General features: G+C 48.4%; 1 protein-coding gene across 4 annotated transcripts in view; it reads right to left on the minus strand.

Annotated features, from left to right (window-relative positions):
- Positions 1-22,802, minus strand: part of ARHGEF38 (Rho guanine nucleotide exchange factor 38) — an 88,006-nt gene extending 65,204 nt beyond the window's left edge. For 3 of the 4 annotated variants that reach the window (XM_060186317.1, XM_060186316.1, XM_060186314.1), the window contains exons 1-2: positions 22,407-22,802; positions 8,844-9,031 (exon numbers count right to left, since the gene is read on the minus strand). In XM_060186317.1, the coding sequence (XP_060042300.1) occupies positions 8,844-9,031; positions 22,407-22,593 (375 nt within the window). In that variant the 5' untranslated portion in view covers positions 22,594-22,802. The remainder of the gene's footprint in view (positions 1-8,843; positions 9,032-22,406) is intronic. The other variant, XM_060186315.1, reaches the window with a different exon arrangement.
- Positions 22,803-25,389: the final 2,587 nt, after the last annotated feature.

Below are 25,389 nucleotides of genomic sequence, written 5' to 3' on the forward strand. Positions count from 1 at the left end.
AGGACTCTAGGGTGGGGGTGGGGGGTTCAGGGCCTGGAACATGATGGCAGAGGAGGACCTAGTGGGGGTTGAACTGTTATGTGGAAAACTGGGAAATGTTACGCATGGACAAACTATTGCATTTACTGACTGTAAACCAGTTAATTCCCCAATAAAGAAATTAAAGAGAGAGAGACTCTTAGTTGAATCTTACCGTCTTACTATAATTTGGAAAGGCTGCTTTCAGGCTTCTATTCTTATGATAAAAATAACACTACCTTAAAGCTCCAGTTATATAACGTCTTTTTTTTTTACTTATTATTGATTTATTATTTTTTTATTGATTGATTGGATAGAGACAGCCAGAAATGGAGAGGGGGAAAGGGGGTGATAGAGAGACAGAGAGACACCTGCAGCCCTGTTTCACCAATCACAAAGCTTTCCACCTGCAGGTGGGGACCCGGGGCTCAAACCCAGGTCCTTGTGCCCTGTAACATGTGCGCTCAGCCAGGTGCCACGATTCTCTACAAAGTGTTTGTAGAAGACTTTATACCTGGGGGTTCAGCTTAGGCGTTTGCTCCTTAGTCCATCAACATTAGAATTCCCAAGGGAAAAGCCACCTTGGATGTCAGCAGTTTCTGTCCTCACCCCACCTTCTCCAAGGCAATTCCATGCACACCATGATGGAGAGACCAGGATGTCATTTCTCCATTATCTTAAACATTTTTATTAGTGATTCAACAATGGTTTCCAACATTTTTAAGACAATGGGGGCATACGACTGCACCAAGGTCCTGTGCTCTGCCCTTCAATGATAACCACCATAAGCTCATCAAATCTGTATTAGTTCCCTCAGGACTGATGTGAAGCCCACATGATCCCAAATGCTATAAATATTGTGAAGGAAGAAAGCTGAAAATGTATTATGGAGAAATGCTATGAAAACCCAGCAAAGACTTGGTGGGGACTTTCTGGGATAGGAGAACCAGACCTTCTTCTTTTTTTTTTTCTTCACCAGAGAAGAGGGCGGGGATATTTGTGAGACAGAAACAGTATAGGGATGGGGAGGGGCGGTGGGAGGCTGTTGGCAGTCATCCCTGGCAGCCCCCAGGCTGGGATAATTATTTAATTACTGTGACATTTACTCAGATACTTGGTTGGGAGCTTCCAAGGCTTTGCAGGGCAAACTACCTATATTATTTTATTATTTCATCGGGTTTCTTCTAGCTACTGCTTTCTTTCTTTCTTTTTTCCTTTCTTTTCTTTTCTTTTTTTTTTTTTTTTTTGCCTCCAGTGTTATTGCTGGGGCTTGGTGGCTGCACTGCGAATACACTGATCATTGAGGCTTTCTTTCCCATTTTGTTGACCTTGTTATTTTTATTGTTGCCATTGCTGCTGTTGTTGGATAGGACAGAGAGAAATGGAGAGAGGAGGGGAAGACAGAGAGGGGGAGAAAGATAGACTGACACCTGCAGACCTGCTTCACCGCCTGTGAAATGACCTCCCTGCAAGTGGCGAGCCGGGGGCTCCAACCGGGATCCTTACACCGGTCCTTGAGCTTGGCATCATGTGTGCTTAATCTGCTGTGCTACCGCCCAGCCTCCATCTTATTTTTCCCACCAAGCTGAGGCTTGGTGCCCTGTTCCCAGTGGCCTTTTTTTTTTTTTTTTTACCATTGTTGTGGTTGTTATTATCGTTGTTATTGATGTGTAGGACAGAGAGAAATGGAGAGAGGAGGGGAAGACAGAGAGGGGGAGAGAAAGACAGACACCTGCAGACCTGCTTCACTGCCTGTGAAGCGACTCCCCTGCAGGTGGGGAGCCAGGGCTCGAACTGAGATCCTTCTGCCGGTCCTTGAGCTTCCTGCCACTTGCATTTAACCCGCTGCGCTCCCGCCCGACTCCCTAGCTACTGCTCTCTATGTGAGCCTTCATGCTGTGCAGCCAGAAACTACGCTGGCTGGCCGGTGTCTGAGGGCAGGCTGAACCCAGTGCCCTGCCAGCCAGGTCTGGCACTCATTTTGCAGTGACTACTCATTTTGCCAGGCTACCTGACCCATGGCCGGAGTGCATCTTACACAGGAGATGTGAGCATGGAAAGGCCCGAGCTGGGCAGAGATGCCACTGCAGGGAAGGTCTCAGGTTAGGGCTCCGGGGACAGAACTCTCCGGGTAGGTGTGGGCTGAGCTGCCAAGGGTCGGCTGTCTGCACTCTGACCCATGCCCAGATGACAGCCCAGCTTCTGGGTGCAGCTTTGGCTCCAGATCTGAGTCTTGCCGGCTCAAAGCCTGTGTGGCGCTCGATACCTTCTGCACTCGGTACCTTCTGAGCCTTGCACAGATGTACGTTGTAATGCTGACACTGTGCTTCCCCCGTCAGGACTCAGCAGAGCCGACTGTTATCAGCCCACGTGATAAAAGGCTCTGCAGGAAACAATAAATGAGCACATTTTCTTGCCCCACCAAGGGTATCTCCATGTGTTTTCTTCCTTCTAGGGACCTCACCTCACTGAAGCACCGTCGAGCCCTCAAAGGCTGACATCTGACAGTATGAGAGAGGAGAGAGTCAGTGGGGGCTGCGGGCGCAGGGCCTTAGCAAGACCCGGCAGATGTGAGGAGTTTTGAGATCTCTGAGGAAGGAATACCACTGAGAAGTCACCCCAAACTGACTGATAGGGGGAGGGGGTATCACATGCGTCTACTGATGCCTTCATCTTTTTTTTTTTTTTACTAGTGATTTCATATTTATTTATAAATTATGAGATAACAAAGGTGTAGTTCCACTCCATTTCCACCACTAGAGGTCTGTGTCCCCATTCCCTCCACTGGAAACTGTAGTTCTCCCAAGGTCACAGATAATGGCCAGAAAGAGAAGGAGGAAGATGGGATGATCTCACTCATAGACAGAAGTGGAGAAGCGAGATCAGAAGGGGAGATACAAAGCAGAACTTGGACCGGGTTTGGTGTGCTGCACCCTAGAGTAAAGAACTCTGGGGGTGGGGGACGAAGGGTGGGGGCTTTGAGATCCTGGTGCCTGATGTTGGAGGAGGGCCTAGGTTGGGGTGAGTGTGTTTGGGGGAAAGCTGAAAAACTTTATACATGTATCAACAACGATGTGCACTGTAAACCTTTAATACCCCAATTAGAAAAAAAAAAAAAGAGAGAGGGGCCAGGTGGTGGCACACCTGGTTAAGTGCACATCACAGTCCACAAGGATCCAGGTTCAAGTCCCTGGTCCCCACCTGCAGGGGGGTCGCTTCACAGGCGGTGAAGCAGGTCTGCAGGTGTCTGTCTTTCTCTCCTCCCCTCTCTGTCTTCCCCTCCTCTCTCCATTTCTCTCTGTCCTATCCAACAACGACAACAACAATAATAACTACAACAATAAAACAACTATGGTAACAAAAGGGAATACATAAATAAATATTAAAAAAGAAAGAAAGGAGAGACACATACACAGACAGACAGACAGAGAGAGAGAGAGAGAGAGAGAGAGAGAGGAGAGAAGGGCAGCTATGAGGAAGAGAACTCTGGTGAGAGAGAGGAGCACATTTTCATGCCCTACGAGGCTACCAGATCCTCTTGCTCACAGCTAAAGCAGCTCTGTCCGCATCACTAATTAGCACACTACTTGTGAACTGCCTTCTGTCAGCATCACTTCTGCTGTTGCCCTGGACACATCTTTGCTCAAGATGTGTCTTTTCTGTGACTCGTCTGCTTGACCAGATCATAAACTCTTCTGGGGCCAGGCTAGGACATAAATTCCCTTCTTTCCCAGGCAGAAATTTCAGCGCAAGAGGTCACAGCCCGAGAGAGGCACTCGACAGGCACTGAATCTGCCATTTGCATAGGCAACTGGGAAAACACATCCTCCGTGAAATGCTGCCCCGTCCATCTGTCTGGAAGTGAGCTGTCCCCTCTCTGAACTCTAGCGGCACTCATCAATTACCCCTGGCACTGCGAGCTGTCTCCTCACAGCTATCAGACTCCTCAGCTCAGAGGCCCAGAAGTCTCCCGTTGGTGAGGGATGGGTGGCACACATCTGTACATAAACTCCAAACAGCCCTTCTCTGATGAATGAACATGTGACACCTGCAGCCTTTTCAGTATCTGCAAGCTCCCAAAATTGGTGCTCATGAGTCCACCCTTGTTTCCCCAACACACACTTCCACTCAGACCCTTTTCCAGCTTCGGAGTCTGGAAAAAACTCCAGGCCCCAAGTGGAGGTCCCTCCTGTTCCCTCTGTGGACTTGCTTTTTTCCTAACTTTTAAAAATACCTTTATTAATTCATTGGATAGAAACAGCCAGAAATCGAGAGAGGGAAGACAGAGAGAGAGAGAGAGAGAGAGAGAGAGAGAGAGAGACACCTGCAGCCCTGCTTCACCACTCGTGAAGCTTTGCCCTTGCAGGTGGGGACTGAGGTCTCGAACCCAGGCCCTAGTGCACTCAACCAGGTGTGCCACCATCCAGCACCAAAAACAGGTACTAAAAAAGGGGGGGTTGGGTGGTAGCATAGTGGATTAAGCGCACAAAGACCGGAGTAAGGCTCCTGGTTCGAGCCGCCGGCTCCCTACCTACAGGGGAGTCGCTTCACAGGCGGTGAAGCAGGTCTGCAGGTGTCTGTCTTTCTCTCCCCCTCTCTGTCTTCCCCTCCTTTCTCTGTTTCTCTCTGTCCTATCCAACAACAAACGACATCAACAACAACAATAATGACCACAACAAGGCTACAACAACAAGGGCAATAAAAGGGGGGAAATAATGGCCTCCAGAAGCAGTGGATTCATGGTGCAGGCACCGAGCCCAGCAATAACCCTGGAGGCAAAAAAAAAAAAAGAGAAAATTGCCTGACTGCCTATTAAGCAAAGCAGGATGACTATTATTTTGGAAACAGTAAAGGTGTTTTAGCAAGGATGGCGGGCAGAGGAGATTTTGGCAAGTGTCCTTCCGGAACTGTCAGACTCAAGAAGACGCACAGTTCTCACCTGTGGCTTCCTCTAATTGTCAGGCAGGACAAGCCTGAGGAAACAGCTTCGAGAACCTTCACATTGCAAGTTGGTCAGTCTGTCCATTTGTCCATCCACCCATCCATCCATCGCGCGTCAGTAACAAGAGCTGGGTATGCTCTGATAATTATCTGATAGCCTCTTTCTGTTCTGTCTTTTCTTTTTTTGTTGCCGTCAGTCCGTCAGTGTTATTATTGGGACTAGTGCCAGCACTATGAATCCATTTTTTTCCATTTTCTTTTTAAATTCAATTTTTTTTTGGCCTCCAGGGTTATCACTGGGGATTGGTACCTACACTATAAATCCACTGCTCCTGGAGGCCATTTCCCCCCCATTTTATCAGATAGAGAGAAATTGAGACAGGAGGGAAACAACTACTCTGCATGTGGGGAGCCGGGGGCTCGAACCAGGATCCTTCCTCGGGTCCTTGTGCTTTGTACTACGTGTGCTTAACCCGGTGTGCCACTGCCTGACCTGCTAATTCAATTTTTTAATTAGATAAGACAGAGAGAAAGTGAGAGGGAAGGGAGATACAGAGACGGAAAGAGAGACAGAGACACCCACAGACATACTTCACCACTAGTGAAGCTTTACCCCCTGCAGGTGGGGAGTGGGGATTTGAACCTGGGTCCTTGTGCATGGTGACGTGTACACTCAACCAGTGCACCACCACCTGGCCCCTGAGAACCTGCTTCTGTCTTGGCTCGCTGGCCTTGTGTTTCAGTGCACTCTCATGACTGTAAATCTGCTCTTCTCCCAGTGAAAGCAGCCAAATCTTACTAGATTTCAATGTCTGAGTTTCTCTTGTCAAGAAGTGGGAACCGGAGGGCTGAGCTGGAGGAAGATGGTGGGCAGGGGCTTCAGAGGAAAGGGATGACACTCCGGTACCAGGAGCAGAGCCAGACTTGAGAGCCCCACATCTGAGAACTGCCTGGACCGTCCAGAGACAGAACCCAGCTCTGAGAGGTACAGACAAACCCCAGTGAACCCCAGCTAGAAGACAAGGCAGGACATGCAAGTCTCAGAGACGCCCTGCAAGGTGCTGAAGTTACACTCTCCCCACTCTAGGGAGGAGGTCCCTGCACATCTCCCCACCCCTCCAAATGCTGAGCAGAAGGATGGGAAAGACCTCAGGGTATTAGAACTCGGTGTGGCATGCCTGAGGTTCTGAGACCCCAGGTTCAATTCCCGGCACCACAATATGTCAGAGCTGAATAGGCAGGGCTCAGATGTCTCTCTCAAACAAATCCAAAATTAAATTTTAAAAAAATGCAGCAAGTCCCACAGGAATGTGAGAGCGAGGCTCAAAGGGAAATCTATTCACTGCTTAAAATGCACAGGCTGGGGCTGGGTGGTGGCGCACCTGGTTGAGCGCATATCACAGTGCAGAAGGACCTGGGATCAAGTCTCCAGTCCCCACCTGCAGGGGGTTAGCTTCACGAGTGGTGAAGCAGGGCTGCAGGTGTCTCTCTGTCTCTCTAGCTCCCCCTTCCCTCTCAATTTCTGGCTGTCTCTATCCAAAATAAAAATAAAAAAAAAAAAAGAAAGAAAGAAAATGTAGAACTTTGACCAAATTAGAGCAAAGACGAACAAGTCTGAAGTAATCTTTCTTGTCATTTTGGTTACAAACACAAAAATCAGGAGTCAGCGCAGCGGGTAGCGCAGCGGGTTAAGTGCAAGTGGTGCAAATCAGGTAGCACAGCGGGTTAAGTGCAGGTGGGGCAAAGAGCAAGGACTGGCATAAGGATCCGAGTTCGAGCCCCCCCACCGGCTCCTCACCTGCAGGGGAGTCGCTTCATAGGCAGTGAAGCAGGTCTGCAGGTGTCTGTCTTTCTCTCCCCCTCTCTGTCTTCCCCTCCTCTCTCCATTTCTCTCTGTCCTATCCAACAATGATGACATCAATAATAATAATAATAATTACAACAATAAAACAACAAGGACAACAAAAGGGACTAAATAAATAAATATTTTTTAAAAACACAAAAATCTACCATACACACACTCAAAAGGCTTCTGCTTGTGGCGCAACAGCTCCCAGGGACGGGAAAGAAGTGGTGGTGGTGGTGTTCCTCTCCGGAAACGGAGAGAGGGGTGCAGCTCGGTTCCCTCAGTGTTTTTGGTACTTTTGTGAATTTTAGAAATTCCAAAGGCAAATAAGAACAGGTGTTTGACTCTCTGCCATCACTTTGACCAACTGCCAAATAAAGGGGGAGGGGCGGTGAAGAAGGCTTCCTCGCTGCCCGGCTTAGAGAATAAATTACCAGAACCAGTTTTCCCACTGGGTGCTTCCACACTGACTGCTCTGAAGTGACTTCTGCTGATCCTGGCAACAAGCACGAAGGTTGGCCTGGCCTCAGTTCACTGAAGGTTTGTTTAGGGAAAATCCTCCAGGCTCAACCGAAGGTTTTTTTTAATTAGTGATTTAATATTGATTTATAAAATTACAAGATAACAGGGGTCTAATTCCACACTTTTCCCACTAACAGAGTTCTGTGTCTCTATTCCCTTCACTGGAAACTGCAGTGGTTCTCCCAAGGTCACAGAGATGAGTTGACTATTATTTCTGTAACTATCTATTGATATATACTTGCATATTTTGTCTATGGTCTTGCCATAGACACCTTTAGGCTTCCTTTAGACACACATAGGCTTCCTTTCCAAGCCACACCTACAACTTCTCTCTCTCTCTCTCTCTTTTTAAGATTAAAAAAAATATTTTAATTTACTTATTACTGGATAGAGACAGAAAGTAACTGAGAAGGGAGTGGGAGGTAGGGAGGGGGAAAGAGAGACCTGCAGCCCTGCTTCACCACTTGTGAAGCTTCCCCCCTGCAGGTGGGGACTGGGGGCTTGAACTTGGGTCCTTGTGCACTGCACTGTGAGAGCTTAGCTGGGCGTACCACCACCCAGCTCCCCGCGTGTAAGTCTTTTTGCAGAACCATTATGCTATCTCCCTCCCAGCCTTCAAAGCGACTCTGGGTGTGTCCCGCCGCAGCTACAAGAGACTTTGGCCCTTCCCCTTCCCCTTATCCCAACACAAACTGTAGGATAACTGTGAAAGCATGCTAGAGCATAGGGGAACTCCCATCATACAGATGGAGGTCTGAAAATATACCCCACCTGTCAGTCTCTCCCTTTCAGGGGTAAAGCATGGAGGGAAAAGCTTTCCTGACTCAGTTTCCCCTTGTCAGTCTCCCAAGTATCACAAGAAACTACACCCCCTGACACGTAACTCATTTCCTTGTTAGAAACCAAATGGTTTGCCTGCTTTAAGTTCACTAGACTTCACCTGTTGTGATCACACATACTCCACATATCAACATTCCGCCTTGACCAAAAAGGCTCTTCCTTTCTATTTCCTTAACCCCCTCCTCCACTTTGATCTAACTCCTCTATCTTATCCTTCCACCTTCAAGGATCCTCTCTGTCTGCTTCTCCCTTGCCACTAATCACTCCGGAACTCCCCTCTACCACTATCGATTCTCCTCATTCCTTAGAACCTTCACCATGAGGGTTCTGACCTTCAAAACCCATCATTATCACCACAGATGAAAAATGTCCTTTGTTCCCTCCTGCTACTTAAAGCCTGCCTTCTGTACAATAAACGGATCATTTGCAACCAAATGGTCTCCTGGTCTTTTCCTGTTGTTAGCCACCAGAGTTAACACGAGAGGCCAGTGTGACTTACCTCTGTTGAGAGGCCCCCCACGCGAGTCCCAGCAGCAAACCCTGGGACTGCGGGTGGGATGGGGAAGGGCCGTCACCTCTCACTGCAGCAGAAGCTACCACTTCCCCACATAGGGTGTGGCCACTGTGGGTCCACTCGGTGTGAGCGGAGGGTGAGGCGGCCTCCAGTTTCACTGACCTGCTTATCTCTCAAGGGCTGGACCACTTCGCGGATGCAGAGCTCCAGGTCATGTTTGTAGTCTCTCTCTGTCTGGACCAGCTCCTGTATGACCCTCAGCCGCTTGGTCATCATCCTCTGGGTCCGCTGCTCCTCCTCCTGAGTCAGGCTTTCAGCCGCACAGCACTCGGCCTGCGGGGTCATCTTCTCTGTGGGACGGAAACACACCCGCGTGAGATGCTCTGCTGATGTCTCTGCTTCCTTTGCTGGAAAGGACACAGAGGTCCGGCAGTAGGGCACCTGGTTGACATCGTATGAAACGCAAGGATCTGGGTTCCAGCCCCCGGCTCTCTGCCTGCGGTGATGGGGGGGGGACACTTCACAAGTGGTGGAGCAGGTCTGCAGGTATCTCTCTGCCTCTCTCCCCCTCCTCTCTTAGTTCCTCTCTGTCCTGTCCAATAAAATGGAAAACTGGCCGCCAGAAGCAGTGGATTCATAGTGCTGGCACTGAGCCCCAGTGATAACTCTGGAGGAAAGAAAGAAAGGAAGAAAGAGAGAGAAAGAAAGGAAAGAAGGAAAAAACAGAAGAGCAATAAAGAAAGAGGGAGGGAGGAAGGGAGAGAGGAAGGAAGGAAGGAAGGAAGGAAGGAAGGAAGGAAGGAAGGGAGGAAGGGAGGAAGGGAGGAAGGGAGGAAGGGAGGAAGGGAGGAAGGGAGGAAGGGAGGAAGGGAGGAAGGGAGGAAGAACACTGCTATCAGAGGATTGCCAGCAAGGAAAGGTTAGGTAGGCTTCTTGACAATTCATGGTACATTCATAAAACACAATTTGTTCCCTGGAAGTCAGAATCATATAAACCTGTTAGCAAAGGGACAAGACGGGGCCAGGCGGTACTGCAGCAGGGTAAGTGCACATGGCGCAAACTACAAGGACCGGGGGGAAGGATCCCTTTCCTGGGCTCCCCACCTGCAGGGGAGTCGCTTCCCAGGCAGTGAAGCAGGTCTGCAGGTGTCTGTCTTTCTCTCCCCCTCTCTGTCTTCCCCTCCTCTCTCCATTTCTCTCTGTCCTGCCCAACAGCAATGACAGCCATAACAACAATAATAATAACTACAATAAAACAACAACAAGCGGAACATTAAGGGAAAATATAGCCTCCAGGAGAAGTGGATTTCTAGTGTAAGCACCAAGCCCCAGCAATAACCCTGGAGGCAAAATATAAATAGATTAATTAATTAATTATTTAATCTGTTTATATTTTGCCTCCAGGGTTATTGCTTAATTAATTAATTAATTTAAAAGAGACAACAGAGACTTATAGCACACTAGTCAATGCTTACTTAATGGTCACAGTTTGTTTTGAATCTGTCCCATTGCTATTACATTAGATGATAAACCTGACCATCAGGCTGGAAGTAAAATGTATAGAAATACATTCCCAGACTCAGCAATAGTTATGATTTTATACAAAGGATAGAAACAATTAAGTGTATTCAAGCCTTTCAGCAAGTTGCAGATGCTACCATGACACCATCCTGTCCTCCCTGGGCAGACGCCCTCACCCATGTGTCCTGGAACCTCCCCTCCCCAGAGCCCTGCCCCACTAGGGACAGACAGACACAGGCTGGGGGTGTGGGGTCCACCTGCCAACACCCATGTCCAGCGGAGAAGCAATGACAGAAGCCAGAACTCCCACCTTCTGCTCCCCATAAAGAATTTTGGACCATTGCCACCAAGTGGCCCCTGACATCCTAAATGTTAAGTAATTCCAGCTTATAAATACTTACTTGGTTTTATTTAAGTAAAATAATTTAAAAATAAAAACTAAAAAATAAATAGTTTATTCATAGACAAAAAATAATAATTTTGGTCCATACTCCTAGATAGGGAAAAGATGACCAAAAGGTTCTAAACTCCAACTCCACCAGGACTTGGAGAGAGAAGAGGAAAAATGGGGGACATCTGAAATTAGTAACAGGTGTGTGACTTAGAAAGGCAGAGAAGGGCAGCTTGGTGGTGGCACACCTGGCTGAGGGCACATGTTACAGCGCACAAGGACCCAGGTTCTAGTGGTGAAGCAGGGCTGCAGGTGTCTCTCTGTCTCTCTTCCTCTCTATCTCCCCCTTCCTCTCCATTTCTGTCTCTGTCCAATAAATAAATAAAGGTAATTTAAAAAAGAGAAAAAGAAAGAAAGGGAGAGAAGGACCATAGAAAAAAGAGGATATATATATATATATACAGAGTTATAGAAATAAAAGTCAGCCCCTATCTGTGACCTTGGGAGAACCACTGCAGTTATCAATGGAGGAAATGGAGACACAGAGCTCTGGGGGTGGGAACAGTGTGGAGTTATATCCCTGTTATTCTGTCATTTTGTAGATCAATATTCAATCACTAATAAAATTAAAACAAACAGAATGCCCCTTAAAAACAAAAAAAGTTGGGGGGTCGGGCGGTAGCGCAGCGGGTTAAGTGCAGGTGGCACAAAGCGCAAGGATCAAACCGGTGTCAGGATCCTGGTTGGAGCCCCCGGCTCCCCACCTGCAGGGGAGTCGCTTCCCAGGCGGCAAAGCAGGTCTGCAGGTGTCTGTCTTTCTCTCCCCCTCTCTGTCTTCTCCTCCTCTCTCCATTTCTCTCTGTCCTATCCAGCAACGACATCAATAACAACTATAATAATAATAACCACAAGAAGGATAAAACAAGGGCAATAAAAGTGGGAAAAAAATAGCCTCCAGGAGCAGTGGATTTGTGGTGCAGGCACCGAGTCCCATCAATAACCCTGGAGGAAGAAAAAAAAAAAGAGAGAAGTTGAAATAACTGGAAAACATCCATAATAAGATATATTTTCTACTGAAGCACACAGCTTATTAATGTTTTAAAAAATTCTAGAGGGAGTCAGGTGGTAGTGTGGTGGGTTAAGCACACGCGGTGCAAAGCACAAGGACCAGCGTAAGGATCCTGGTTCAAGTCCCCGGCTCCCCACCTGCAGGGGAGTCACTTCACAGACGGTGAAGCATGTTTGCAGGTGTCTATCCTTCTCTCCCCCTCTCTGTCTTCCCCTCCTCTCTCCATTTCTCTCTGTCCTAGCCAACAATGACGACATCAATAACAACAATAAAACAAGGGCAACAAAGGGAATAAATAAATATTTTTAAAAAATTATAGGTTGATACCCCAGAATTTTCAGCAGCATGGCTGGACCTAGAAGGTGTCATGCTTAGTGAGATAAGTGAGACAGAAAAAGACCATCACCACAGGACTTCACTAATCCTGGGCTACACAGAGAAAAAAAAGCAGATGGACAAGGTAAAACAGTCATTGTTTTAGTCTATGAAATTGGGTTAATATGGTCAATTTCATGTTATGTGTATTTTGCCAAAGTTTAATGTAATTTACTGTAAAAAATAAATGTATAAAGCAGATAAAATGTTCAGCCTTTATATAGCTTAACCACTGTTGATAATCTGCTTTCTACTTATTTTAAAGAATTACTGCAAGAACAGAGTGGGGAAAAAATGATGAAAGGGTGAAATAGAACACAAAGGAGTATTGCTGCTGGAGATGATTTTGTTGACTTTAATATTTATTTTAAGGGGCCGGGTGGTGATATTTCAAAAAATCCAAAATTCCTTGTGTCCATTAAAAATATATATTTATGGGAGCCGGGTGGTAGTACAGTGGGTTAAGTGCAGTTGTTACAAAGCACAAGGACTGGCATGAGGATTCTGGTTCAAGCCCCCGGCTCCCCACCTGCAGGGGGAGGGGTCACTTCATAGGTGGTGAAGCAGGTCTGCAGGTGTCTGTCTTTCTCTCCCCCTCTGTCTTACCCTCCTCTCTCCATTTTTCTCTATCCTATCCAACAACGATAACAACAAGGGTAACAAAAGGGAATTAATAAGTAAATAAAAAGAAATATATACACCTCTGGATATCTAATCTTTGACAAAGGGGCCCAGACTATTATATGGGGAAAGCAGAGTCTCTTCAACAAATGGTGTTGGAAACAATGGGTTGAAACATGCAGAAGAATGAAACTGAACCACTGTATTTCACCAAATACAAAAGTAAATTCCAAGTGGATCAAGGACTTGGAGGTTAGACCACAAACTATCAGATACTTAGAGGAAAATATTGGCAGAACTCTTCTCCACATACATTTTAAAGACAGCTTCAATGAAACGAATCCAATGACAAAGAAGACTAAGGCAAGTATAAACCTATGGGACTCCATCAAATTAAAAAGCTTCTGCATAGCAAAAGAAACTACTACCCAAACCAAGAGACCCCCCCACATAATGGGAGAAGATATTTACATGCCATACATCAGACAAGAAGCTAATAACCAGAATATATAAACTCAACAACAAGACAACAAATAACCCCATCCAAAAATCGGGGGAGGACATGGGCAGAATATTCACCACAGAAGAGATCCAAAAGGCCGAGAAACACATAAAAAAATGCTCCAAGTCTCTGATTGTCAGAGAAATGCAAATAAAGACAACAATGAGATATCACCTCACTCCTGTGAGAATGTCACACATCAGAAAAGGTGACAGCAGCAAATGCTGGAGAGATTGTGGGGTCAAAGGAACCCTCATGCACTGCTGGTGGGAATGTAAATTGGTCCAACCTCTGTGGAGAACAGTCTGGAGAACTCTCAGAAGGCTAGAAATGGACCTACCCTATGACCCTGCAATTCCTCTCCTGGGGATATATCCTAAGGAACCCAACATATCTATCCAAAAAGATCTGTGTACACATATGTTCTTGGCAGCACAATGTGTAATAGCCAAATCCTGGAAGCCACCCAGGTGTCCAACAACAGATGAGTGGCTGAGCAAGTGGTGGTCTAGATACACAATGGAATACTACTCAGCTATAAAAAATGGTGACTTAACCGTTTTCAGCCGATCTTGGATGGACCTTGAAAAATTCATGTTGAGTGAAATTAGTCAGAAACAGAAGGATGAATATGGGATGATCTCACTCTCAGGCAGAAGTTGAAAAACAAGATGGGAAAAAAAAACAAAAAAAACAAACAAGTAGAACCTGAACTGGAATTGGCGTATTGCACCAAAGTAAAAGCTCTGGGGGTGGGTGGGTGGGTGGGGAGAATATAGGTCTAAGAAGGATGACAGAGGACCTAGAGGGGGTTGTATTGTTATATGGGAAACTGGGGAATGTTATACATGTACAAACTATTGTATTTACTGTTGAATGTGAAACATTAATTCCCCAATAAAGAAATTAGAAAAAAGAAATATATATATATATTTACTTTAATAAAGTAATATTTCTCTCACCAAAGTTCTTATTTATTTGCATTCAGGATCCTAACGTTATTTCAACAAAGGATTATCAACAAATAATCATGGGCTTTTAATCTTCGCTAATATTGAATTCTATTTCCATCTCATCCAGTTCTTCGTCAATAAGATTTGAAGCTAATGTTTTCTTAGTGCTTTGAGTAAAACCAAGTGTAACAACACCCAAACCAAGGCCCCCACTGTCCCAGGCCAGCACACACTCTCCGAGTTCCACACTTGTTTTCCTAGAGGTCTACATAGCTACTTTAGTCTGGAGAGCACACACATGCAGGGGGGTCACTTCACAAGTGGTGAAGCAGGTCTGCAGGTCTCTCTCCCCCTCTCTCCCTCCCCCTCCACTGAGTTCAGTTCCCAGTAGCACATGTACCAGAGTGATGTCTGGTTCTTTCTCTCCCTCCTCCTATCCCTCTCACAAATAAAATAAAATAAATAGAGAGAGAAGGTCAAGCTTATGGTAGAAGCAGGGAAGAGTCATCCCACTACAAACATACACTGTCGACTTCAGGTTGCTTCAACTTCTGATTACTGATTCGCCCTGTGGGGAAAATGCCTGCTAAGGCAAGACATTCTGTTTTGCAAATATTTAAAGCACCTGAATTCAAATATGAGCTCTATCACCTGAAGAAGTTCAGAACACACCAATCACAAATATGTGAAGGTGTCTGATCCAGGCCACCCCGAGAGTCTCAGAGCCCGGCTCTTGGTAGCTCCCAGCCTCTGGCATGCAGGTAATTCTGAGCTAAGAGCACGGAAGGTGCTTGGAGACTGAGGGGCAATTCTGGCTCTCGCCTTAGTCCTGTTGTCCTTCCCCACATCAGAGGAGAAGAGCTCATTCTCCTAACTGAACAAGTGGCTACTGCCCCCTTTTAGGAGCCCAATGTAATTTGAGAAGGCACCACCCAAGGAAGCTTACTTGTTGACAATTCTTCTCACTAGGCGACTCTCATCTTTGCCCTCAGAAACCAGTCCTTCTTGTCACGTTAAAGCTCGTCCTCTCTACAGATCCACCTGTCAACACCCATGTCCAGTGGAGAAGCAATTACAGAAGCCAGACCTCTGCACCTTCTGCAGCCCATAAAGAATTTTGGTCCAGACTCCCAGAGGGATAAGGAATAGGGAAGCTTCTTGGGAGTCAGGTGGTAACGCAGCGGGTTAAGCGCAGGTGGCACAAAGCTCGAGGACCGGCGTAAGGATCCCGGTTCGAGCCCCCGGCTCCCCACCTGCAGGGGAGTCGCTTCCCAGGCGGTGAAGCAGGTCTGCAGGTGTCTGTCTTTCTCTCCCCCTCTCTGTCTTCCCCTCCTCTCTCCATGTCTCTCTGTCCTATCCAACAACGACATCAATCATAACTACAACAATAAAACAAGGGCACCAAAAGGGAATAAATAAATATTAAAAAAAAAAAAAAGAATAGGGAAGCTTCCAATGGAGGGGACGGGACACAGAACTCTGGTGGTGGGAACTGTGTGGAATTTTACCCCGGTTATTACACACTCTTGTTAATCATTATTAAATCACTAATAATTTTTTTTTAAATCTCACCTTCTTTTTGACACTTCAGCCCCCAACTAGGGACTTAAAACCCCTCTCTCTTTTGCAGAGAAAAGGGCTCTGCAGCACAGCCACTGTAACTCTCTGGTGTGGGCTATTCACTATCCAATCGATACTCCCTTTGCTGGCCTGTCGAATGCTGCTATCGTTTAAACAGCCAGCTCCACAGAACCCAGCCACAGCCTGGTCTCTCTCTCTCTCTCTCTCTCTCTCTCTCTCCTTCTAAAGACTCCTCCACTTTTTTGGGATCCCTTTTCTCCAGACCCTCTCCCCTCTCCTCCTCCTGTTAAGATGGTATTAGCTCTGGCATCTCACCACTTGTGGAAGCTGTCAAGAACAGCCTAAATGCAGCTGAGTGGATTTTAACGGCCTGATGGGCTTTGTTCATGAGTCTCCACTGGGGCCGCTTGGCACCTGGCAGCCTGGGGCTGCCTGGAGTGATGGGCATAGAGGTACAAGAGACGAGCGATGAGGGGGGAGGGCTGTGCCGGGCACAGACGCAGGATGAGGATGACAAGGTCGCTCTTGTTTGGGAGAGGGCAGAGGATGCCAGGCAGACCATTCAAGTAGGTGTAAGATCCCATTTCACTTGAGAGAAGCCTGCAGGAAAGTGAACCCCCCTAGGGGTTCCAGGACTGGGAGATGTATGGGCTTTATAGAGAAGGCGACGGGGGGGGGGGGGGGGTTACTGCTACCTTAGGGTTTACGAAGGCAATAGATAGTTATTGCTATCACCAATTATTTGGCAATTGGGTTAAGATCCCGGGTCCATACTCCCAGAGGGACAAAGGATAGGGAAGCTTTCAAGGAAGGGGATGGGATATGGAGCTAGCTCTGGGGGTGGGCTTTGTATGGAAATGTACTTCTCTTATCCTATAGTCTTGTCGGTACTTCCATTTTATAAATAATTTTTTTTTTAATTTTGTAAAAGAAAAAAAAATCCGGGAGTTGGGCAGTAGCACAGCGGGTTAAGCGCACGTGGCACGAAGCGCAAGGACCGGTGTCAGAATCCCGGTTCGAGCCACCAGCTCCCGACCTGCAGGGGAGTCGCTTCACAGGCGGTGAAGCAGGTCTGCAGGCGTCTGTCTTTCTCTCCCCCTCTCTGTCTTCCCCTCCTCTCTCCATTTCTCTCTATCCTGTCTGACAACGATGACATCAATAACAACAACAATAATAACTACAACAACAATAAAAAAAAACAAGGGCAACAAAAGAGAAAATAAAAAAAAAAAAAAAAAACATTTACAGAGACCTGAGCTGTGTGAAATGAAACTGAGTGGGTCTAGCAACATGACACTTAACACAGGTGACTCCATTGTGAGCCTGTTGTCTTGAACACAACTCTGTGTGTGTGTGTGTGTGTGTGTGTGTGTGTGTGTTTTCAGTCTACTTAGAAGACCCAGCAGCTGAACCTAGAAGGGAAAGTCTCCCTTCCCCAACACACCTGTTAAGTCGGCTATTAGGCCAGTCTTGAGTAGGTAGCAGGAACTGGATTACAAGGTGAGGCCTCCTGGCTCACAGGTCCCCAGCAGATGACACTCTTTCCCTCCCAACTCGCCCCCCCCCCCCCCCCCCGCCAGCCCATTCCTCTCACTTTCCACACCCTCGCATAGAAGGGCTGAATCCTGAACGTCTGTCCCAGCTGAAACCCCCCACTCTATGCAGAGTCCTTCAAGGGGTCCTGGAGCAAGTGCGTGGAGCCCAGCCCAGCACGTTGAAGGGGCAAGATGTTCTCGATTACTGTCCTGCACTTGGCGAGCCCAGTTCGAAGGCAGATTGCACAGCCCTCTTGGAGCTCCCAGCCAAAATCTGAAAGGGCCCTAGAGCAGGCTTTCTTCTTCCTTGTCCTGAGGCTTTGAGGCCTGCTCTGCCAGCTGTTTCTGACCACGGGGGCAGTGGGAGGGCTCCAGTGTGAGCAAGCTCCACCCGGCCCCAGGACCCACTGGCTCTGAGGACCAGGCAGTGCAGAATCCACTGGGCTGGGCTGGCGGGGGGAGGGGGGGTGTCTTAGAAGCTGGCAGCCAGTTCTGGAACCCACTAGATAAAAATTCCACGGTCCCTGAATCCTGAACTTTGTCTGAAAATGAAGCTCATTTGCCCTCACTACAGAGCAGCCATGGTAGCAACTGCCCCACTCTCTGAAGGGAGGCTGGTCAGCCTGCTCTGCCTCTCAAGGAAGATAGGTCCTGACATGAGAGCAGCCTAGAATGTTCCAGCTGTGACCACGGACTGTGAGCTCAGACTGACAGGGACTCGGAGGTCACACAGGCTCCTGTGCTGAATATGAATAGACATGGGCCCTGGGTCAGATCGATGGGGTAAACAGCTAATGGTATTTATAGACTTTCCTCATATTTGGGAGCTACTCTGTCCTGATCCAGACTTAGAGCAGATAGCTCTATTCTCAACTCTGACACCATCTCCCCAGACAATACTTTTAGCTCACCTACATGTTAGGTGTTGGGCTCAGGCAAAAATTAGTGAAGTCATGGGCCTCTTAGAACATACCTAAATTATAATTCCTTGCCTCTTTCCACCCTAAGGTCCCTATTCTCATCTGCTTTATTCCTACCTTTGGCTCCTGTTTATTAAATAATTTGTCCTGCTTTATATCTTGCTGCCTTTCAGCCACCAAGTTGCAGATGCTACCATGATGCCATCCTGACTCCCCTGGGCAGACGCCCCCCCCCATGTGTCCTGGAGCCTCCCCTCCCCAGAGCCCTGCCCCACTAGGGACAGACAGACACAGGCTGGGGGTGTGGATCCACCTGCCAACACCCATGTCCAGCGGAGAAGCAATGACAGAAGCTCTGAATCCCAAATCCATCAGGACTCAAAGCCTCCGTCACCAGGAATCTTGTACTTGAATCTTGCTGCTGGTGTGTCTCTGTCTCTCTCCTTCTCTATCTCCCTCTTCGGCTCGATTTCTGGCTGTCTCTATCAAATAAATAAAGGTAATAAAATAAAATTGAAAATGAAAGAAGGAAGAAAAGAAGGGAGGAAGGAAGGAAGGAAGGAAGGAAGGAAGGAAGGAAGGAAGGAAGGAAGGACAAAAGCCAGGTGGTGACACAACTGGGTAAGTGCTCACATTACTATGCACAAGGACTTGGCTTCAAGCCCCTGGTCCCCATCTGCAACAGGAAAGCTTCATGAGTGGTGAAGCAGGCCTGCAGGTGTCTGTCTGTCTGTCTGTCTGTCTATCTATCTATCTATCTCCCCTACCCCTCAATTTCTGTCTATATATCCAATAATAAATAAATAAAATGATTTAAAAACAAAAAACGGAGGGCCAGGCGGTGGCGCACCTGGTTGAGCGCACACGTTACAGCGCACAAGGACCCAGGTTCGAGCCCCTGTTCCCCACCTGCAGGGGGAAAAGCTTCACAAGTGGTGAGGCCGGGCTGCAGGTGTCTCTCTGTCTCTCTCCCTCTCTATCACCCCCCATCCCTCTCAATTTCTGACGGTCTCAATCCAGCAAATAAAGATTAAAAAAAAAAAGTTTAAGAAAAAGAAATGGAAGGAGGTAGGGAAAGAGAAAGACGAGAGGAGAGGAGAGGCACAGCAGAGGGTCCCTGCAGCGACTCACAGCAGCCCAGCCTAGACACACGGTGACCTCACCCTGCTTGGGGACATCTGGCCTGGACTTGAGCCAGCTCTGGCCCTGCTTGGTGCCCTTGGGGACAACACCAACCCAACCAGAGCAAAAGTTGTGGAAGCTTCAGAAGTAGAGAGTCCCCTATGGTGACCTGGGACTCCTCCGTGTGCTGGGGGAGGGGTGGGGTGGGCTGGAGCAGGCCAGCCTGCCCCACAGGACTGACGGCTCTGACCCTAATGAGAAAAATGCCTTCGTTACTGGCAAATGCTTACAGAAGGATCTTGGAGAAAAACTCTGTCAGCTCCAGACTGGGATTTGGTTACAAAATGGAGATGTCTTCATCTGCACTATTCCAGCCTGTAGGTTCATGATTGTTCAACAATTTGCAGGTCTGCAAGTGTCTGTCTTTCTCTCCCCCCTCTGTCTTCCCCTCCTCTCTCCATTTCTCTCTGTCCTATCCAACAACAATGACATCAGTAACAACAACAATCATAACTACAACAATAAAAACAACAAGGGCAACAAAAGGGAAAATAAATAAAGTTATAAAAAAGAGAGAGAATTACACCCAAGAACTGTTATTTCTCCAGAGACCCGCCTATCTTCACTGCTCAGATTTTCAGATTTTTCTCAGGCACAGACAGTTCTAGAGGCATAGAACCCCTTTATAGGGGTTCAGGAGTTTGCCCTTCCTCCTTCAACGACAAGGCCCAAGGCCTGTCAGAACTCAAGGAATCTTGGAACACACCTGAAATAGACTTCCTAGCTTCTTCCGAAATGAAGACCTCTAGTTTCATCTGCTCTATTCCTACCTTTGGGTTCTTGTTTATTAAGCAATTTGTCCTGCTTTATATCTTACTGCCTTTCAGACACCAAACTGCAGACACTACCGTGATGCCAACCTGACCTCCTTGGGCAGACCACCTCACCCGTGTGTCCTGGAGCCTCCCCTCCCCAGAGCCCTGCCCCACTAGGGACAGAGACAGGCTGGGGGTGTGGGTCCACCTGCCAACACCCATGTCCAGTGGAGAAGCAACGACAGAAGCCAGAACTCCCACCTTCTGCTCCCCACAAAGAATTTGGGTCCAGACTCCCAGAGGGATAAAGAATAAGGAAGCTTCCAATGGAGGAAAAGGGACAGGGAATTCTGGTTGTGGGAACTGTGGAATTGTGCCCCTGTTATCTTACAGTCTTGTTAATCATTAACACACACACACACACACACACACACACACACACACACCATGGGAGCCACAAATCCAATGAGCACAGAAACCAGGGTTTCCTGCTAAGTGACCTCTAAGGGCGGCTGTATCTTGGGGACTACAAATTGTGTCCTTTCAGCTGTGTTTCTAAGGTGAACAGCCAAGATGTCCTCTGCATTTTTGTTTTGCTAATGAAATGAAAAATATCAACTGAAACTTGAGCATCAGGGAATGTCAGAAGCAGCATGCTATTAGGGACAAAGCCCTGGGCGCCTTCAGAATTTCTGTCTGTGCCCTCCCCATCAAAGGACAGACGAGAGTTCATGCTCACTATAGACTGCTAAATTTGGATGAACAGAAAACAAGCTCTGTCATAACCATGACGGTACCCACTTTTCCTAGAAAGAAAAGGACCATCAAACTGATAAGCACTTTCTGTGGTCATCTGACCTCATTCTTTCCATCAGGACATCCATGTTCCTTCCTGCCATTTCCACAGACAGACTACTTGAGGCTGAGAGACTTTTAAGTCATGTGTGTAGAGGTGGCAAACACTGACAGGCAAGATTGGAAACCAAATGTGTATAACTTGAAAATATTTATTCTTTCTAGTACATCCATTGCTTTGGGAATGATTCATTTCAGAGATCAAATAATATCCCTTCCTTTTTTTTTTTTCTAAAGAAAAATGTTAAAGGGTAAGGCCTGAGTCTACATTTTGGCTTTCGTTAAATTTTGTTAAATCCTGGGCTGTCAGGACTTTTAAGAGTCATGAACTCCCATCAGGAATCTTTCATGAGATTGTTTAGCTGCATTTAAACTGTGTGACCAGAGGGCTGGGTGGTGGTACACTGGGTTGAACACACACACATCACAGTGCACAAGGACCTGGATTTGAGCCCTTGGTCCCCACCTGCAGGGGGGAAGCTTCATGAGTGGTGAGGCAGGGCTGCAGGTGTCTCTCTGCCTCTCTCCCTCTCTGTCTCCCCCTTTCATCTCAGTTTCTCTCTTTTCCTATCCAGTAAATAAATCAATATTAAAAAAAATAAAATGAACTGTATAATGAGCTCTCTGTGATTTCCCTCTGTTCTATCCAAAATAAAGTTTAAAAATTAAAATAAATTATGAAAATTGAAAGAAAAAAACAGAGGAAGGAAAGGAAAGAAACCAGTTAGGAGAGCCGTAGTCCCTTCTCTGGAGACGACCACAGAATAATCTGCAGTCATTTCCTTGGAAGGCATATTCCATGGGGCATGACTCTCACCATCTCCATCAGGGCTGCTGTTCTCCAGTGAGCTCCCAAGCCATTTAAAAATATTTTTATTTATTATTGCATGGAGACAGAGAGACACTAAGAAGGAAGGGAGAGAGACAGAGAGACACCTGCAGCCCTGCTTCACCACTCGTGAAGCTTTCCCCCTGCAGGTGGGGGCCAGGGGCTTGAACCTGGGTCCTTGCACACTGTCGTGTGAGTGCTCAACCAGGTGCGCCAGTGCCTGGCCTCCCCTCTGCCCCCAAGGCATTATCAACGATGGCCATCATCCCACCTGCCCATGACCGTGCTCACTGCTCAGCGTGAACCGTATTAGTCTTCGTATGTTTTTTCCCCAGGGGAAGCAACATTTTGCCCACTCCCTTTCCCGTCTTCATTTCACCTGGGAACTGGGGTGCACTTCAAATCTACAAAAGACCCTTGGCCTCAGAGAGGGGAGCCCCCTAGGCTGCTGTGCTGGACCCCAGTGAGGTCATCTCGCAGGGGAGGTAGGGCTGGAACTAGTCTCCTGCTCTCCCAATGGTCTGAGGAGCAGGAAGAGGAGGAGGAAGAGGAGGAGGAGGCAGTGCTGGGCTTTCTCCTGCGCCTGGGCAGCGGGAGGAGCCGGGTCCCGGGTCCTGGCCACAGGCCTCTGCTCACCTTGCAGCCTCTGGCCATACTCGGTCCTGTCGGACTGGCTTCTCCTCAGGGGCCCGGCCCTGTCGCCTGCTGCCATGCTGTCCACCGCGGTGTCCGTGTTTCTCCTCTCCAGCATGTACAGCCGGGGCCTCAGGAAGAGCAGGTTCTTCCTCCTGCAGCCCAGCTGCTCTCTGTCTTTGGGCTCCATCCTCAGCTGGAGGGGCAGGGGTGTCACAGGCTGGGCTGGCAGGTGACCAGTGAGTGAGTCTCTCTCTCTCTCTCTCCTTCTCTCTCTCTCTGAGCCCTAGGCTCACCTGGCTGCACCTTCACCTCTGCCTGCAAGTCCCAGGGCCCCACCCCTATGAGCTCACTCCTTTTTATACCTGGAAGGCAGCCTGGAAGCTGCCACCTGTTACCTAGAGACCTGCAGCTCCTGGCTAGGCAAAGCAGGGGCCGCCCATCACATGCTACCTGAGCAAACAGAAATCCCATTGTGCCCGTCAGGCTGCAGGCAGGGAGCTGGGGGGGGACGGGCATGGGCCCCCTGGAGGCTGCTGTGTGCCCTGAGTGTGCAGTGGACAGGTGTGCTCTCCTCTGGGGTCTGCGTGTCCCAGTGTCCCTGCAGAGCTGGGGCGGGACTGTGGGTCTCCTGTTTGCTAGGGCTGCAGAGTCATTGTTAAGCTCTGCTGTCACCCAAGTTCTGTCTTTAAACACCTAGATTACTTACCAAAACAGGCTGGCTCAACCTGAATCTGCATTCCTGTGGCCTAGCAAAGAAGGGGGGAGCCTGCAAAAGGTTGGGTCTCCCTCTCCCTCTCCCTCTCCCTCTCCCTCTCCCTCTCCCTCTCCCTCTCCCCTCCCAGTCCCTCTCCCTCTCCCCTCCCAGTCCCTCTCCCTCTCCCTCTCCCTCTCCCTCTCCCTCTCCCTCTCCCTCTCCCTCTCCCTCTCCCTCTCCCCTCCCAGTCCCTCTCCCAGTCCCTCTCCCTCTCCCTCTCCCTCTCCCTCTCCCTCTCCCTCTCCCTCTCCCAGTCCCTCTCCCTCTCCCTCTCCCTCTCCCTCTCCCTCTCCCTCTCCCTCTCCCTCTCCCTCTCCCTCTCCCTCTCCCTCTCCCCTCCCAGTCCCTCTCCCTCTCCCTCTCCCCTCCCAGTCCCTCTCCCCTTCCTCTCCCTCTCCCTCTCCCCTCCCAGTCCCTCTCCCTCTCCCTCTCCCCTCCCAGTCCCTCTCCCCTTCCTCTCCCTCTCCCTCTTCCCTCTCCCCTTCCTCTCCCTCTCCCTCTTCCCTCTCCCTCTCCCTCTCCCTTCCCAGTCCCTCTCCCTCTCCCTCTCCCTCTCCCCTCCCAGTCCCTCTCCCCTTCCTCTCCCTCTTCCTCTCCCCTCCCAGTCCCTCTCCCCTCCCTCTCCCTCTCCTCTCCCTCATCCCTCCCTCTCCCTCTCCCTCTCCCTCTCCCTCTCCCTCTCCCTCTCCCTCTCCCTCTCCTCTAACCTCTCTACTTGCTGCCTCAGAGCCCTGTCCATGGAATCACCTTGTCCTTACCTGTCCTGGGGTGTACCTTTCTCAGTTGGCGGGGGTTGGGGGGAGAAGCAGCAGAAGGAAGTATGACAATGAAAGCACCACTGCCAGGGAGGAGAGGGAGGGGAGTGGGATCCTTCATTAATTCTCACCAAGTTGTTTTTCCTGTTTTTGCTGAGATCTCTCAAGGGAAGATTCCCCAGCTCTGGGAACGTGCCTGGTGTTTTGTGCCTTGCGGAGTCCTGCAGGAGAATGGATTCTCTCCTGGTGAGAGGGGATTCCCTAGCTTCAGCTTGGTGTGGCCTCTTCTGCACCAGGAACACCTGTTGCTGACTTTCTCTCTCCAGGAACTCACAGGATACCATTTGCCGAGTTATGTTAAACAGTAACTGGCAAACATTGTCCCACTCCACACACATCTGGCCTAGGAAGTGACTTTTACTTACTCTGTTCAATAATTGATTGTCTATTTGGAACAAGCCCTCCCAATACACTGAGGGAATGCTTTCATTCCCAAAGCTGAATGGCTGAGCTGGAGACAACTTTTTGGTTCATCTTAGAAATGTCTCAGTTGCAGGGGGCCAAGCAGTAGCACAGTGGGTTAAGCGCAGGTGGTGTGAAGCATAAGGACCGGCGTAAAGATCCCAGTTCGAGGCCCCAGCTTCCCACCTGCAGGGGAGTCGCTTCACAGGTGGTGAAGCAGGTCTGCAGGTGTCTGTCTTTCTCTCCCCCTCTGTCTTCCCCTTCTCTCTCCGTTTCTCTCTGTCCTATCCAACAACAATGACATCAATAACAAAAACAATAATAACTACAACAATAAACCAACAAGGGCAACAAAATGGAAAAAAATGGCCTCCGGGAGCAGTGGATTTGTAGTGCAGGCACCGAGCCCACGCGATGACCCTTGAGGAAAAATGAAAAAAAAAGAAAGAAAGATAGAAAGAAAGAAAGAAAGAAAGAGAGGAAGAAATGCTTCAGCTGCAGTCTAATATCACCCAGACATCTTTGAGGATTTGTGTATGTCCACCCGGTAACTAGCAGGCCTGCTCTCAGGTGTAGCACTACTACAAACACATGCAATTAAAAACACAGGGTTCATGGAAATACGAGGTTAGTGGAACAATAACCATGTGAAGATGTTACCAGGCACAAAGACCCAGGTTCAAGCCTCTGATCCTCATCTGCAGGAGGGAAGATTTGCAAATGGTGAAGCAGTTTTGTGGGAGCTGCTGACCTTCTCTCTATCTCCTACTTCCCTCTCAATTTCTATCTCTATAATTCATAAAACAAATATAATTTTTAAATGATGGTTAAAAAAAGAAAATCCTGGGGCCGGGTGGTCTGGTTGAACGCACATGTTACAGGGCACAAGGACTCAGGTTCAAGCCCCTGACCCTTACCTGCAGGGGGGAAGATTTGCAAGTGGTGAAGCAGGGCTGTAAGTGTCTCTTGTCCTATCATCCCCTCCCCTCTCCATCTCTGGCTGTCTCTACCC

The sequence above is a fragment of the Erinaceus europaeus genome, chromosome 2 (assembly GCF_950295315.1).
Source record: "Erinaceus europaeus chromosome 2, mEriEur2.1, whole genome shotgun sequence".
NCBI lineage: Eukaryota > Metazoa > Chordata > Mammalia > Eulipotyphla > Erinaceidae > Erinaceus > Erinaceus europaeus.